The 16,942-nt window shown below is 38.5% G+C and overlaps 1 protein-coding gene across 2 annotated transcripts in view; it reads left to right on the forward strand.

Annotated features, from left to right (window-relative positions):
* ep300b (E1A binding protein p300 b) overlaps nucleotides 1–16,942 on the forward strand; it is a 117,454-nt gene that overhangs the window by 77,934 nt on the left and 22,578 nt on the right. The window contains exons 11-17 of one of the 2 annotated variants that reach the window (XM_039765503.1): nucleotides 2,116–2,190; nucleotides 4,861–4,964; nucleotides 9,786–9,944; nucleotides 10,903–11,400; nucleotides 11,853–12,041; nucleotides 12,259–12,421; nucleotides 12,829–12,980. In XM_039765503.1, the coding sequence (XP_039621437.1) occupies nucleotides 2,116–2,190; nucleotides 4,861–4,964; nucleotides 9,786–9,944; nucleotides 10,903–11,400; nucleotides 11,853–12,041; nucleotides 12,259–12,421; nucleotides 12,829–12,980 (1,340 nt within the window). The remainder of the gene's footprint in view (nucleotides 1–2,115; nucleotides 2,191–4,860; nucleotides 4,965–9,785; nucleotides 9,945–10,902; nucleotides 11,401–11,852; nucleotides 12,042–12,258; nucleotides 12,422–12,828; nucleotides 12,981–16,942) is intronic. The other variant, XM_039765504.1, reaches the window with a different exon arrangement.

Genomic DNA, 16,942 nt, shown 5'->3' on the forward strand with positions numbered 1-16,942 from the left:
ACTGTGCTTATGCAAACGAATAGGAAAGCAAGGTGTAAAGCTTAACTTTAAATTAGGTTCTTAGACACGCTGTCGCTGGTGTTTGTCATGCCTAAGACAAATTCGATATTCGTGAGATACAAGTTTAATGAGAGGATGCAGGGTATAAACGAGACTTTTCATCACTTTGTAACGGAGTTAAAATTGCTGGTGAACGACTGTGCTTATGCAAACGTAGATGAGATGGTAAGGGATAGAATAGTGTTTGGCACAAACTCAGCAAAAGTGTGAGAGAAACTTTTAAGTGCCGGGTCTGAGCTAACATTAAATAAAGCCGTGGACATCACAACATCGCAGAAACCTGTTATCTTTACAATGGTTGACAAACACGGAATATAACTTGAACACAACACATCCTCCTAATACGAACCTGATTGAAAGAAATAATGATAATCAAATCCTTGATGACAGCAACAAAAGCAATTACATTGCCAATCATGTTACGTTATTTTTAAAATGTTTCCTTTTCTTTTTCATAACTTCTTTAACACACTACTTCTCCGCTGTTGCCGTGGGTATTTTGCTAGTGCTATATAATTTTTAAAAATGTATAGAAAATGCTTACTTTTAGACCACAATTTCTTGTGACAAATACATATATACCGTGTTTGTGAAGAAAAATACCTTAGACTTGAAAAATGTCAGACTTATCCTTTAAGCACTAAATGACTGGCAGATATATATGGAAATGCCACAGGAAAACGCTAAAACACATTAGTTCCTATGTCGATGATATAAATTATGCTTGTCATGAAACACAACTTTTTCGCAAAGTGTAACTTGTTTGCTGCAGATTCAGTTTGGGGAAAATTATTACTTCTAAAATTACAACTGTCTCAGCATATAAAATGTCCTATCTGGAAGGCTAGGTAGTGTTTTGTGTGTGTGAAAGTGAAATTTTAGTGATACATAGAAATTGCAATATAAATAAATGGATTTCCCTTGAACAAACAAAGCTAGTTTTGTCCTTATTAAAGTCGTCAACTCTATTAGTTGGAAGAAGTCTAACTTGGGAGTTTAAGCTAATGTACTAAATAGCAGCTGACTTTTGATCTCTCTAGTCAAGAGTTAAATCAGAACTTTAGGAAGAACACATTTCCCTGTATGAGATAGGGAAAAAACTAATAGAGCCTAATTATACATGCTTTGTTTTGGCTATATTGAGAAAAGGCATACATTTGCGGTGGGGGTTTATGAAATATTCTTAAGAATACCAACTGAATTGTCAGTATCAGCATACATATCCTTATATAGCTTTGTTCGGCTAAATAGCTTGCAAACTTACCTCTTCAGTTTAGGGCATTTCTTTCAGGAACTGTACCTTCCCTTTTAAAGTCGGTAAAGGAGACATGGTACCAGACTAAAAAAGACTGTCTTCCTGTTGTCATGTTGCCATTTTTTTCAAGGTTAAGAAAATAACTATTTCACTAAACTAAAAATTCTGCAGATAAGTTGAACAGTGTTACATGTGTCTAAGAGAGTTGTGCACCATCTGGTGGCCAAACGTTAATATTTACATCCCCCATTTCCTTTATCCCCTAATACCAAATTTGAGACATTAGTTTGTGCACTGAGGAAACTCCTTTGGTAACAGTGTTCATGGTTCTCACATGTTAAAATACAAAAATATTCATACACACACTGTCCTCCAAAAGTATAAGTTCAGTCACGTCAAAATTGATTTTTAGATATGACATCTATGAATTACCAAAGTACAGAGTGTCAACTTTCAGTTCTTAATTTTTTTCATTATTTGTGAATTTTATAGTATTCCATTTTTCTTTCAGCCTGGCTAATGCACCCACTCTTTTTCCCCGTCATCCATCAATTTATCTAGTCATTGATTGCAAAGTATGCTAGTGGGCAATTTTCAGAATATTCCAGTTTGCTAACTTTGTAAACTTCTAAACTTCAGGTTCCGTTCACAGATTCTAATTAATATTCTTTTTGTGCTTCACATTTATGGACAGTTCTTTTCCTTTGAATAGATGGCTTCATGCACAAAATCTAGTTATAGGTATGTCTATGTATGTTTTTATATTAATTGTTTCCACCCCATTTTTTCTCTTCTCTTAGATGGTCCATCTTTAGACTCATCTTTGATTCGCCCTAATGTGCCAAACCAAATAGTGAGGATGCAATCGCCTGCAGGTATATGTTCAAAGTTTTCTTTTTCACCTTGGTCCAGTCAACAAAAAAATGGAAATTGTGTTGTCCTGCATGAAAAATGCTGATTTTTGAGAAGTAGATTAAAAGTAAAGGTCTAAAATCCTTTAGTAACTTCAGAACCTGACAAAATTTGTATAAAATTGATGACAGTGTACTTGGTCAGAGAGAGCCGCAATCGTGAAAAATACAGTGTTTTAAAATAGCATTAATAATAGTAAGCATTCTAAATCCTGCTCCATCAAAGTACCATGTTTTAATTACTACGATAAATTGTGTTTGGCTATTTCCTCGTCCCATGGGAGCATATGTGTCCATGTTAAGCAACTAATTATTAAGCAAAACATCTTTTTATGTTTTGACTTTTGAGTTACTTTAGTTTTTATCCAGGTGTAAGTCACATGAAGTCCTTTTTAGTGAGTGCCCAAAAGTGATACAAGAATGGCTTCTGATAACCTAGTAAAAATTGTGCTAACAGAGATCAGAGTGATGCTTAGGCATGCCTCGACTCTCTAACCTGACAGACCCCCCCCTCCCCCAAATTATAACCTTTCACCCCACAGCTTTTCAGTTGAGTGGACAGACTAGGTTCCATAGTGGGTGAGCTCAGAGTAAATTAGATGTGTTTTAACCCTGGCTATTAGTATCTGTGGTGGCTGAGCTTGTAACATTACTGCCCTGTAATAGAGCCAGGTTTGCATGTTAAATGGCTATTACATAGTTACATGTTGTGAATCAATATAAAATTAGGCAAGGATTGCTTGATTCAGCACATTCTCAAAGTTGGGCTTTGGTGAATGGGAACAGAATAAAATGGATTAGGCATAAACCTGAAAAAAGTGTTTCCATACCCTTTGCAGAAGTTTTATGCATTGAATTATTCATTCTCTGCAATCTTAGTAAATTTTATCCTTAATGTCAGCAGATCTCATAAGCATAATTGAATGTTTTATTAAAGTTACATTTTTTTTTTTTAAATTGCTTCTTCAGTACACCCTTTATACTGCAGACCGGGTTGTATTCTATTCACATCCAGCTAACCCAGGGGTCCTCAATCACGGTCCTGGAGAGCCGCAGTGGCTGCAGGTTTTTGCTCCAACCCAGTTGCTTAATAAAAAGCACTTATTGCTAAAGTAACACTTCTGCTTCACTTTAGTGATTTTGAGCCCTTATTGCTAAATTTTGTCTTAAACAGCTATTTTAATTGCTCCTTATTATTAATAACATGCAAATGACAAGAGAGAGCAGCATTTCTCCATTTAGCTTATTTACATTTACACCTGTGTGTATTTATCTGCACTATTGGGTTTAATTAAATACTTGGAAGAAAAATGAAAAGAAAAAAGTGAAGGACTGAGAATTACTCGTCCATTTTAGCCTTCAAATCATTTGCATGATAGAAAGGGAAAGAAAATCTAGGATATGAGAATGACCTGACATAGAAGAGTTAATTTAATTTCATAGCTTGTTAGTACTTTATTGGCAAGAATTGCTTTCTAATTAAGCAACCAGGTCAGAACAAAAACCTGCAGCCACTGCGGCTTTCCAGGACTGGCATTGAGGGACCCCTGAGCTAACCCAAGGTTGGATTAGTTTGGTTAGGTATTCTGCTTTCAACCAGTTTCGTGGTATCTTTGGTGAACCTTAGTGTAAGTTCCAGGATAGTCACAATTTCAACTAAAGCTTCAAACTGTGATACGATAGTAAGAAAATTATTGAAATTTGATACAATTTTTGATACGCAATACAATATGTAATGTAACTCGTTAAGCAGTTTATTTAAATAGAAATTCTGTATGCATTTAAATCTTTACATTAAATGCAAATACTTCAACTAGTGTAATCGTTTTTAAAAGATAAAAGTAATATTCTGTAATCAAGTAAAGGAGCTTAATCTGTTCAACAGGTTTTTTACATTAATTTAAACAAATACTGTTACTGAGAGAGTACAATGAAATGTTACTTTTTTTTCCTCTCCGAGTGGAAGTATTAGTTTGTTTACCATGCAATAGAAGTGAGAAGTTCTACTTGCCTGTCCCTCATACATTTGAGCATTTGCGTTGTTCAGAAAATGTTCATATTATGTATAATTTTGCAGCTTACTTTACTAAAAAGACATCTTGTTTGTTAAACATATTAAATGTCTAGCACGTGGCCACTCGTGATGCCAGGTTTCATAAGTGCTGCAAGACCCAAGTGAGTTTAATACTGTGCTCTTTACAAAAGTGGTATATAATATGATTTCCCACCACCCTCCCAAAATTCCACGTTTGATAGTTTTTCATAGCATTTTTTTTTCTTACTTCATTATTCTTTGCATGGCTTTGCACCGCATGTGAATTATATCAAATTCTTTTCCAATTAGTATTTGGAATGGCCAAATATAGGCTAGCTAATGTAATGTTTGACCTAAAAAGCACCTGATTATGGAATGTTCACAGTTGATCCAGTGAGATGGACAATGTGCTGTTAGAAGTTTTATATTTCCTTTAATGGCAGTTTTGGTTAAAAATGTGTTTGTATTGACCTTTGATTTGTATGAGAATAGGGTAACGCTAGTTTAATTTAATCTAATTTTAATATAAATAAGAATGTAAAGTAATATTAAGCAAGTTTTATGGCTGATGTGTAATTTTTTTCTCCCTTTTCTTTCAGGAATGAGCCAGTTTAGCCAGCTAAATATGCAGCAGATTGGTCAGAGGTCCACTCCACCTCTCCAACACCCAGGTCAGATGAACCAGACTGGAGCTATGAACCAGGTGAACATCTTAGCCAGGCTAACAGGAACACAGACTCTCTCAGACTTGGTTATTATGTGAAGTTTATTCTCTCATTGATGTTGTAATTCCTGGCAGGCTTCATTTACATTCTTGGCTTAAGAGTACATTTTGAGTGACCACTTGTTTTTGTCTCTGCTGAATGTTACAATAAGATTGGTTAATGCAGATCAGATTATTCTTCTGTTTAAATGGTTCTGTGCAAGATATATTTTAATACAGGGTCTTGCTAGTTTATGAGATATCGCTAATGTTAATGCAAGTACCTATCTCAGAAATAATCTTCTAAACTAACATTTATATTACTGACAACAGTAGCAACAAAGCAAAGGGTCATAATGGCTTCTTTCTTAATTTGAGAAAGATGCGTTGCAAGACTAGATATTAAGATTTTGGGTCGGTGCAGTCTATTTCTCTCTCTCTCTCTCTATAGGAGCATCTCAGTAAATTAGAATTATCATCAAAAAGTTCATTTATTTCAACAATTCAATTCAAAAAGTAACTCATAGTATATAGATTCATTACACACAGAGTGATATATTTCAAGTGTTTATTTTTATTTTGCTTATTATGGCTTACAGGTAACTCAAAATTCAGTATCTCAGAAAAATAGAATATTACATAAGACCTATAAAGAAAAAAAAAAAAAAGGATTTTTAATACAGAAATGTTGGGCTACTGAAAAGTATGTCCATGTACACACTCAATACTTGGTCGGGGCTCCTTTTGCATAAATTACTGCATCAGTGCAGCGTGACATGGTGGTGATCAGCCTGTGGCACTGCTGAGGGGTTCTGGAAGTCCAGGATGCTTTGATAACGGCCTACAGCTTGTCTGCATTGTTGGGTCTGGCGTCTCTAATCTTCCTCTTGACAATACCCCATAGATCCTATATGGGGTTTAGGTCAAGCAAGTTTGCTGGCCGTTCAACAACAGTGATACCACGGTCATTAAACCAGGTATTGGTGCTTTTGGCAATGTGGGCAGGTGCCAAGTACTGTTGGAAAATGAAATCGGCTTCTCCATAAAGCTTGTCAGCAGAAGGAAGCATGAAGTGCTCTAAAAATTTCCTGGTAGACGGCTGCACTGACTTTGGACTTGATTAAAAAACATAGTGGACCATCACCAGCAGATGACATGGCTCCCCAAATCATCATTGACTGAGGAAACTTCACACTGGACCTCAATCAACTTGGATTCTGTGCCTCTCCACTCTTCCTTCAGAGACTGGGACCTTGATTTCCAAATGAAATGCAAAATTTACTTTCATCAGAAAAGAGGACTTTGGACCACTGAGCAACAGTTCAGTCCGTTTTCTCCTTAGCCAAGGTAAGGTGCTTCTGATGTTGTCTCAGGTTCAGGAGTGGCTTGACACAAGGAATGCTGTGACAGTTGTAGCCCACGTCCCAGATACATCTGTGTGTGGTGGCTCTTGAAATGCTGACTCCGGCCGCTGTTCACTCCTTGTGAATCTCCCCCAAATTCTTGAATGGGCTGTGCTTCACAATCCTCTCAAGGCTGCATTTATCCCTGTTGCTTGTGCACCTTTTTCTGCTGTCACATTTTTTCCTCTCAACTTTCCATTAATATGTTTGGATACAGCACTCTGTGAACAGCCATCTTCTTTAGCAATGACCTTTTGTGGTTTACCCTCCTTGTGGAGAGAGGGTCTCAATGACTGTCTTCTGAACAACGGTCAAGTCTGCAGTCTTCTCCATGATGATGTGACCTACTGAACCAGACTGAGAGACCATTTAAAGGCTCAGGACACCTTTGCAGGTGTTTTGGGCTAATTAGCTGAGTGGAGTGCGACACCAGGAGTCTACAATAGTGAACTCTTCCACAATCTTCTAATTTTCTGAGATACTGAATTTTGAGTTTTCATTAGCTATAAGCCATAATCAGCAAAATGAAAAGAAATTAACACTGTGCGTATAATGAGTCTATAGGAGTTTCACATTTTGAATTGAATTACTGAAATTAACTTTTCGATGATATTCTAATTTATTGAGATATGTCAGAGTGTGTGTGTAATATATATGAAAGTTTGGGAACCCCCTCTTAATTCTTTGGATTTTTGTTTTTCATTGGCTGAGCTTTCAAAGTAGCAACTTCCTTTTAATATATGACATGCCTTATGGAAACAGTAGTATTTCAGCAGTGACATTAAGTTTATTGGATTAACAGAAAATATGCAATATGCATCATAACAAAATTAGACAGGTGCATAAATTTGGGCACCCCATCAGAGATATTAAATCAATACTTGAGTCTCCTTTTGCAAATATAACAGCCTCCTATAGCCTTTGATGAGTGTCTGGATTCTGGATGGAGGTATTTTTGACCATTCTTCCATACAAAATCTCTCTAGTTCAGTTAAATTTGATGGCTGCCAAGCATGGACAGCCTGCTTCAAGTCATCCCATAGATTTTCGATGATATTCAAGTTGGGGGACTGTGACGGCCATTCCAGAACATTGTACTTCTCCCTCTGCATGAATGCCTTTGTAGATTTCGAACTGTGTTTTGGGTCATTGTCTTGTTGGAATATCCAGCTGCTGTGTAACTTCAACTTTGTGACTGATGCTTGAACTTTATCCTGAAGAATTTGTTGTTCGACCCTCGACTTTAACAAGGGCCCCAGTCCCTGAAGTAGCCACACAGCCCCACAGCATGATGGAACCTCCAACAAATTTGACAGTAGGTAGCAGGTGTTTTTCTTGGAATGTGGTGTTCTTCCACCACGCAAAGCACTTTTTGTTCTGACCAAATAAGTCCATTTTTGTCTCATCAGTCCAAAGCACTTTATTCCAAAATGAATCTGGCTTTTCTAAATGACCATTTGCATACAACAAGTGACTGTTTGTGGTGTGAGTGCAGAAAGGGCTTCTTTCTCATCACCCTGCCATACAGATGTTCTTTGTGCAAATTGCGCTGAATTATAGAACGATGTACAGATACACCATCTGCAGCAAGATGTTCTCACAGGTCTTTTGAGGTGATCTGTGGGTTGTCTGTAACCATTATCACAATCCTGTGCAAATGCCGCTTCTGTGTTTTTCTTGGCCTGCCAGACCTGGGTTGGTTTAACAGCAGCTGTGCCTGTGGCCTTCCATTTCCTGATTCCAATCCTTACAGTTGAAACTGACAGTTAAACCTCTGAGAGAGCTTTTTGTAGCCTTCCCCTAAACCATGATACTGAATAATCTTTGTTTTCAGATCTTTTGAGAGGTACTTTGAGGATCCCATGCTGCCTGTCACTCTTGAGAGGAGAGTCAAATTGAAGCACAACTTGCAATTGACCACCTTGACTACCTTTTTTTCATGATTGGACACACTTGTCTATTTTACGAAGTTCAAGGCTTAATGAGCTATTGCAACCAATTTGGTGTTGCAAGTAATCAGTATTGAACAGTTACATGCATTTAAATAAGCAAAGTTACAAGGGTACCCACATTTTTGCAGAGCCAGGTTTTCACATTTGATTTAATTTCATACAACCAAATACTGCTTCACTAATAATCTTTGTTCAGAAAACACCCCAGTACTCAGATTTTCCTAGGAAACGAGAAAAATACCACTGTTATCTTTTTTGTTGAAAGTAGAGTAAATTATTATGCAGGCTGAGAGGGGTTCCCAAACTTTTTCATATGACTATACAGGTAGTCCCACGTTATGGACATCCGACCTATGACTTAAGAATGGGGTCGCAGCTGCGACGCATGCACCTCAGTAACTGCCGCTTCGTCATCTTCGGCCTGGGGACGCTGGACGGAGGCTGGAGGGGGGTAATTTCACTGCTCACGCAGTGTAGTGTCCCTCGGGCGGCTCCTGGCAGCAAGCGGTGACCCATGGTCCATAGTCACCGGGGCCACAGCTATCGCTTGTATGCAGGACAGAGGCTTGATCGAGCGTTTCATTGCCCGCCCACCACAATGCCACAGCTACTGCACCTGACTGGACGCAGGCTGGATGGAGCGGAGGGGGGCATTTCACTGCCCACCCACCACACAGCTGCCCCATTTGTTCTCTGGTGATGCTGCAAGTGGTGACCCAGTTGTGGCTGAACAGAGGCCATGGAGGGTGAACGGGGCAGGGGGTAGTATTGTAGTGTACCTCGGGTGGCTGCCTGTTGAATGGGGGTGGTGGTGGGTGATTCACTACTCACCTTTGGTTGCACCGTGTTTGTTCTCGGTGGGCGGACGCTGCAGGCAGCATATTGTAATGGAGGTGACTGTGTGGTGGGAGGGTGGTCAACCGCCCCTTGCCACCCCCATTCATTCTCAATAGCAAGCCTGCCTGTGCTGTTACACACATACCAGGAAGTTGTCTCTTGTCAGTGCATCAGACGTATTGACGACGGGTGCCTTCCTGCAGTAATAGCATGTTCAGTGCTATGCATAAGAGCTCATCTTAACCTTTTGTCTTCACCCTTCAAGAATGTCTCTGAAACACAAATCTGATGTAAGTGCTGGTGATACACTAAAGAGAAAAACCATCACCATTGAAAATAAATTAGAAATAATAAAAAGGTCAGAGAGGGGTTAAACTCCATCATTCATTTGCAGAGCACTTGGTTACAGTCGGTCAACAATAGCATTTATTAAAATAATGTACCTGTTCTGACTTGCATACACATTCAACTTAAGTACAAACCTATAGCCCCTATCTCGTATGTTATCCGGGGACTGCCTCTGTGTGGTGTGTGTGTATATATATGTGTGTGTGTGTGTATATATATATATATATATATATATAATAAAATATTATATAAAATATTATATAAAAAATGTTTTCTTACAGATGAATTTGGGTGGACCTCGGCTCTCCCAGCCACCGGTAGGTCAGATGCAAAATCAAAATCAGTACCTTCCACCAACCCAGTTCTCTGGGTCCTCTCCGGGAATGAATGCAACAAGTGTGGCCATGCAGCAACCTGGTGGACAGGCTGCAATGACTCAGGTATGGTACTACAAAGAGAAACTGTTAAAATCTCAGTTCTTCTCCAGTATGCTTTATATAAATTGTCTGTTTTTCACGAAAATTACTATAGCTTGATGATTTGTGGTGAGATTGTGGTCTGCGCTTGGTGAGAGTATTTAAAATGACGGCAACACACAGATTTTTTTAATTTTGCAATTATATACCTTGTATGTTAATGGGTGAAGGAATTAATATGATAATTGTGTGTGCATTTGTTAATGTGTGTAAAGATGAAAATCCTATATCTGAGTTCTCTAAATCTGTATTTACACTAACACATTGTTGTAACCTGATTCCGAATTTATTTTTCTTCCCCTGTTATCTGACACAGATTGGATTTGGTGTAAACACCAACAAAAAACTCATGGTATTTGATGCGATCAGTGTGAGGTCCCTTTCATAACTGCATTCTGTTTCAGTTTCAATTGTACATGTCCAATCAGAGTTTAAATAGTCAAATCATATTTTAACTTGTGGCTTGATTGTTTTTTTATGCAATATGTATGACTATTGCACCGATGCTAAAATGTGGTTCTAGTCATTTTCAAGTTATACAACCATTGGAATTCAGCAAAGCAGTTAATAATACAATCCCATTACACACACGATTGTCTTTCTATGCTGTCTCAACATAGTTAGAAAATCAGCCATGTCTCTAAAAACTTAAAACACCAAATAGCATCTGCATTACAAAATGTGCACAGCAAACACTTTACATAAATTTAATCTCTATACAGATGCTATATCTAGGCAGAGCACTGATGCTGGCCATTGAGATCTGGTAGTGTAAACACCGCATAGGAATTAACTCCTGATTAATGTGACATTACTGACTGCTTCATTGGGGTGGGGAGAGGAATAGTTTGATAAATCAGGGGTGGAGTGAGATAAAAATACAGATGAAATTGTATTATACTCAGTTATTTTTTTCCTCCAGGCTCAGATGTCCAATTCCTCTTTACCTGTGAATAGTCCTGTTGCAGCAGCATCTGTGGCACACAGTGGTGTGGGACCTCCCCCTCAAGGCAATGCTCAAATGCACTGTTCCCAGCTTCCCCAGCCTCCTGTGCGTCAAAATTCTCCCTCCCCTGCACGTAGCCTCACACCCACGCCACATGTTACGCCTCCAGGGCTTCCTCCGCAGCCTTCTGGACCCCCAGGCAGTGCACAAACTCCACAGCCCCAAACTCCTACTCCACCTCAAAGCCAACATCCACCAGTCCCACCTCCTGCAATCCAGCAACAGCAGCAGCAGCAACAGCCACCACCACCACAACCACCTCCATCACAGTTGACTTCCCAGGCACCTAATGCTGCATTGAGTGAGAAGCAGCAACAGCCATCAGTACCACAGACAGCTGGACAACCACCTAGCATGGGTTCGTCTGTGCCCACGCCTAATGCATCCATGCAAACACAGCATCCCAGGACACCAGTAAGTTGAACTTGATTTGTTGTGCTTGTTTGTACTTTAAAGTATTATGCACAGAGAATTTGCTTGGTCGTGCCTGGCTTTCTAAACAGTAATGTTGATGATTATGTGTAAAACTATATTTCTAGGTAAAAAGTCCCTGTTTAGTTATTTAGAGAGGAGTAGCTGTACAGTTTTATTTAGTATAGATTTTTCTTCCTCCAAGAAAATGTCTTGTCAGTTGATTATAATCTTTGGTATTTTACCTCAGTTTAACTGGATATTTGAAACCATGGTCTACTGTAGTTAAATGTTCCTCTGTATCTGATAAGCTGAGGGGAAAAATACCCTGCAGTGGTTGGTCATTTGTAGATTGATTAAGTTAATTAAACTGATAGAAATGATTTATACCTGAGTGTCTCTTAGTTATTTTGCGTGTTTCAAATGTTTTCTTTCTCACTCTGTACCTCTCTCAGTTGTCCCAGAAGTCTGCTGTTAACATAGATGGATTGGTATCAAACCCAGCCTCTGTCAGCAGTGCAGATGTAGGATCACAGCAACCACCACCTGATGTTGGGCCCCCTGAAATCAAGATGGAGATCAAACAAGATGATGAAGACATTGAGCCAGAGACTGCAGATATCAAACCCGATGAGAAACCAGAGGTAAAAAATATAAATCCGATTGTTTGTTTATATATAAAAAAAAAAAAAGCATTGAATGGATTGGACTTTTAATATGACTCAGCTGACAGCTTTTTAGGGCTGGTCACTCTGGTTTACATGCATTTCAGCTAAGAAAATGCAGTTCTCTTTCCATAAGTTCCTAAAATTTACGGAATATATAAACTTGTACAACCAACCACTATTTCTGCTGTCATAGGTGAAGGAAGATTTACCCTTGCCTGAAGAGAGTAAACCTGAACCTATGGATTCCTCATCAGAGGAGAAGAAGCCAGAAATTAAGATGGAGCCAAAAGAGGAGGACAGGCCTAGTACCCCAATCATGCAGGTGTCTCCAGCTCTGGGGCAAAGTAAAAGGAAAAGTAGGTATTCTCTAGAGGTGGCACCCAGAGAAATTGTATAGTTGCTGTAGGAATTAAATTGCAGCACTAGCTCTTGATTGTTTTACCATTGCTTATTTTGAATTTTTGTAGCAAGTAATGTTATCTGAATGGAAAAATAAAGGCTTAAAATTAAATATTTTTTAGATTATTAGATTATGTGGAAATTCCCACTCTGTTTGTTCTGATTTCAGGGTAACTTATTTTGACTGTCGAATACCATATACTGAGGGCTAGAAGGGCTTTTTGAAAGATTTTGACCATTAAGGCATAATACTAAAATAGTTCTCTTTTAGTAGTGTGTGTGTGTGTTTATATGTGCAGTATGAATTGTTTTTTTGATACACTTTTAACAATATTTGCTTTCTTTGTTTCTTTTCGCTCTTTAGTTTTTAAGCCAGAAGAGCTTCGCCAGGCACTTATGCCAACTCTTGAAGCACTTTACCGTCAGGACCCTGAGTCCCTGCCCTTCCGGCAGCCTGTGGACCCCCAGTTACTGGGAATACCCGTACGTATTCGAACTAGTAACCGAACTAACCTGGTAAGGGACTGCGCTTGCTTTGTCGCTTTAGTCGCCTCTCCCTTGCTCTTTCTGTGTGCTTGGGTGTGCTTGCATTAGAATGCATGTGTGAGTGAAAGCAGTATGCCCTGGCTTGGAAGGCAAGGCTCTTGTCACAGTTTTTATTTTTATTATTTAATAAATATGTACCTTTCTCATATTATTGCAGCAAATGGAAACCTTTTATTCTTAGGGTGGTAAGAGTTGAGGAAAATGGGCTTTCAAATGCTGTTAGACTAGGGCTTTGCCTTCTTTCACCTTGGCAGTTGTGGGTGTTTTGTGACCGAGGTGTACGAGTGTACAAATGGATCTGTAAGAGAGGCAATCATATGGCAATAAATCGTGATATATTCAGCTAATAAGAGAAATGGCTTGCTGAACTGATGCATGCTGGAGGTGCGGAGAAATACTTGAGATTTGGCCCAATTGTTCTCTGATTAGATTAGCTTTATGTATGGTGCAAGGGACTTGATTGATTTTTTTTTTCAGTTCTTGCTGTATGCTGTAGCTCTTTGTGATCTGCTGCCTCCTATCTGGGGAAGACTTGAGCTTTTTTATGCATTTCTAAAAGATTAGATGGTTTTTAATATTGTTTAGCATTTCATGTTGTATTGTGAGTTTATATCCATGTAGATGAAAATTGGGGGAATCCAACCTTCACTTTACATTCCAGAGTTGGATTTGCACTGTGTTGTGGTTTGTGCATCTCAAGTCTGGTCTCCCCTGCCAAGTGTAGAACATTGTCTGTCAGAAAATACACTACAATACACTGTTACAGTATACATTAAAGGTGGCCTGGGTATGTAAATGTATTACTGTGTTGGATTGTGAATGGCTATAGTTTGAATTTAATGAGGCACATTTTTAAGTAATTCATACTTAAATTTACATCTTGCCTGAAGAAGGGGTCTGCGTTGCCTTGAAAGCTTGCATATTGTAATCTTTTTAGTTAGCCAATAATAGGTGTCATTTTGCTTGACTTTCCACAACAAGTAATTCATACGAAAGTGAAAATGCATTGTTCTGATACGTCAGCTGTGGTTTTGTTCTGACTCTACTTTAGCTGTATTAGGAATAATTTATACATCTTCATAATCTACATGAAAGTCTGTATTTTAGGCCTGAGTCAAGCATTCATAGCAATAAGCTTTCAATAAAAATTCCAAGAATATCTCTTAAATTTTTTTTAGTGGTGCAACAGGGATAAATGTATCTTGCAATTCTGCTGTTACTAGCTGTTTTTTGGAATACCTAGCAATATATGTGGTAAGCATTTTAATACACTATGTTCATGCATATTCATATGCCTAAACAGTACACAGGAATTTTGTATGTTTCGTGGCCATGTGTAGATCTGCATGTTACATATTTGTATACCATAATGCATGATCTACATTGCTAAATTGCATTTTTTCTGAATCAAGTATGTTTAAGTTTTGTGTCCATTTTGGCTATGATTATTTATTTCTATATATGTTTCTTAACCTGATAGCTTAACGTTTTTTGCAATATAAAATTTATAAAGTCCTAGAGGAAAGATGTGTGACATTATCAATGTCGAACATGCTAAATGAAAAATCGCATATTTTACAGTGGAGTGTTAAGAAAATGGCCACTCTTATTGGAGGCTGGTCATATATATGAATTGTTGTACTTTTGGCGTAAGCAAAGTCCTAACAGTGCCTTCATCTAAGAGTAGAGCTAAAACTTTGAGCATTCCCATACTTTACATTAGAAAAAAAATGCACTGCTTTTATGGCAAGCTTTAAAAACAGTGATAATAGTATCTAATAAGCAGAATATATCAAGTAGCTGTTGGCAAAGTTTTTTTTTTTTTCCCTATAAACAAAAATTTTTGCTAAAGTATAGACTCTGATGTAAATTTGTTGTATTTTATTTTTCCAAGTTGCAGTTTTGAACATTTCAGTCATTCCCAGATTGCATCTTAAATATGTGCATTCTTTTGCTTGTTAATCCTTTTTTGTGATTATAGGTACACAGTGCATCTTCAGTAAATGCTTATAATTGTTTCTTCTAAATGTAGCTTAGCTTTATTTTTACCATGACATACTGCATAATAAAAAGATATGCATTCAGTGGCTGTCAGATCAAGTGTCACTATTTGATTATAATTCACATGCATTTTTAAAGAGTCCTTTTCGAAGCCAAAAACTGATACTTTAATGTAAAGAAGAATTGTTTTACCTTATCTTAATTTTGACATTGTGCAACTCCAGACACGTTAATACCATGCTGTATTCTAACTCTTTTAGCTCACTACATGTGCAGTTAGCCTTTTTGTACTGTTCAATGTTTAGCTTGTGTCATTAATAAAACTGGTAACCACCTGTTTCTTAAACCCAACCCATTAAGCCACATTTAGGACCTTTTTTTCCCCAACCCACTCATTGCTCTTATATTTGTGATTATACACAAACAAATTATTAACTTTTCTGGTACCTTCTACACCTGATCACTCTTGTACCTGTTTTCCCTGACTTACATCATTAATAATTCAATTGTTAAGCTTTTCTTTATGCAATAGATGCTTATTTCCTTTAGTGGAAGATGATTTTTTTCTGCAACGGGAAAGCGAGAAACTTGTTTAGTCTCATATGTTACTCTTAAGCCACTTATTCTTGTCTGTAGCGCTACCAGGTTTGGTCACAGACAACTGATCTGCTGCCCAAACGTATATTTTGCTTTCACATTTTACTGCGCATTGTAGTTTAGCACTAAAACTGTGTTAAAGTAGTAGTCTCTTGATAAACATTCCATTTACAGAATTTTTCTAATTTTTATTTACAGAATAAATATCACTAAATAATTGCACTGTGAAGGAAATCTTAAAAGATCTGTGTAATGCAACATTTGGTCCATTCATTTGTTTCATTGTTAAAAATGTATAGAGACTGCCTAATTTATATATACTGCTCAAAAGAATTAAAGGAACACTTTTTAATCAGAGTATAGCATAAAGTCAATGAAACTTAAGTCAGTTAAGTAGCAGAGGGGGTTGTTAATCAGTTTCAGCTGCTGTGGTGTTAATGAAATTAACAACAGATGCACTAGAGGGGCAACAATGAGATGACCCCCAAAACAGGAATGGTTTAACAGGTGGAGGCCACTGACATTTTTCCCTCCTCATCCTTTCTGACTGTTTCTTCACTAGTTTTGCATTTGGCTACAGTCAGTGTCACTACTGGTAGCATGAGGCGATACCTGGACCCTACAGAGGTTGCACAGATAGTCCAACATCTCCAGGATGGCACATCAATACGTGTCATTGCCAGAAGGTTTGCTGTGTCTCCCTGCACAGTCTCAAGGGCATGGAGGAGATTCTAGGAGACAAGCAGTTACTCTAGGAGAGCTGGAGAGGGCCATAGAAGGTCCATAACCCATCAGCAGGACCAGTATCTGCTCCTTTGGGCAAGGAGGAACAGGATGAGCACTGCCAGAGCCCTACAAAATGACCTCCAGCAGGCCACTGGTGTGAATGTCTCTGACCAAACAACCAGAAAGACTTCATGAGGGTGACCCAAGGGCCCCATGTCCTCTAATGGGCCCTGAGCTCACTGCCCAGCAGCATGCAGCTCGATTGGCATTCGCCATAGAATACCAGAATTGGCAGATGCACCACTGGTGCCCTGTGCTTTTTACAGATGAGAGCAGGTTCACCCTGAGCACGTGACAGAAGTGAAAGGGTCTGGAGAAGCCATGGAGAACATTATGCTGCCTGTAACATCATTCAGCATGAGCAGTTTGGTAGTGGGTTAATGATTGTCTGGGGAGGCATATCCATGGAGGGTCACACAGACCGCTACAGGCTTGACAAAGGCACCTTGGCTGCCATTAGGTATCAGGATGAAATCCTTGGACCCATTGTCAGACCCTATGCTGGTACAGTGGCTCCTAGTGCACGACAATTCCTGGCCTCATGTGGT

The sequence above is a fragment of the Polypterus senegalus genome, chromosome 10, assembly GCF_016835505.1.
Source record: "Polypterus senegalus isolate Bchr_013 chromosome 10, ASM1683550v1, whole genome shotgun sequence".
NCBI lineage: Eukaryota > Metazoa > Chordata > Cladistia > Polypteriformes > Polypteridae > Polypterus > Polypterus senegalus.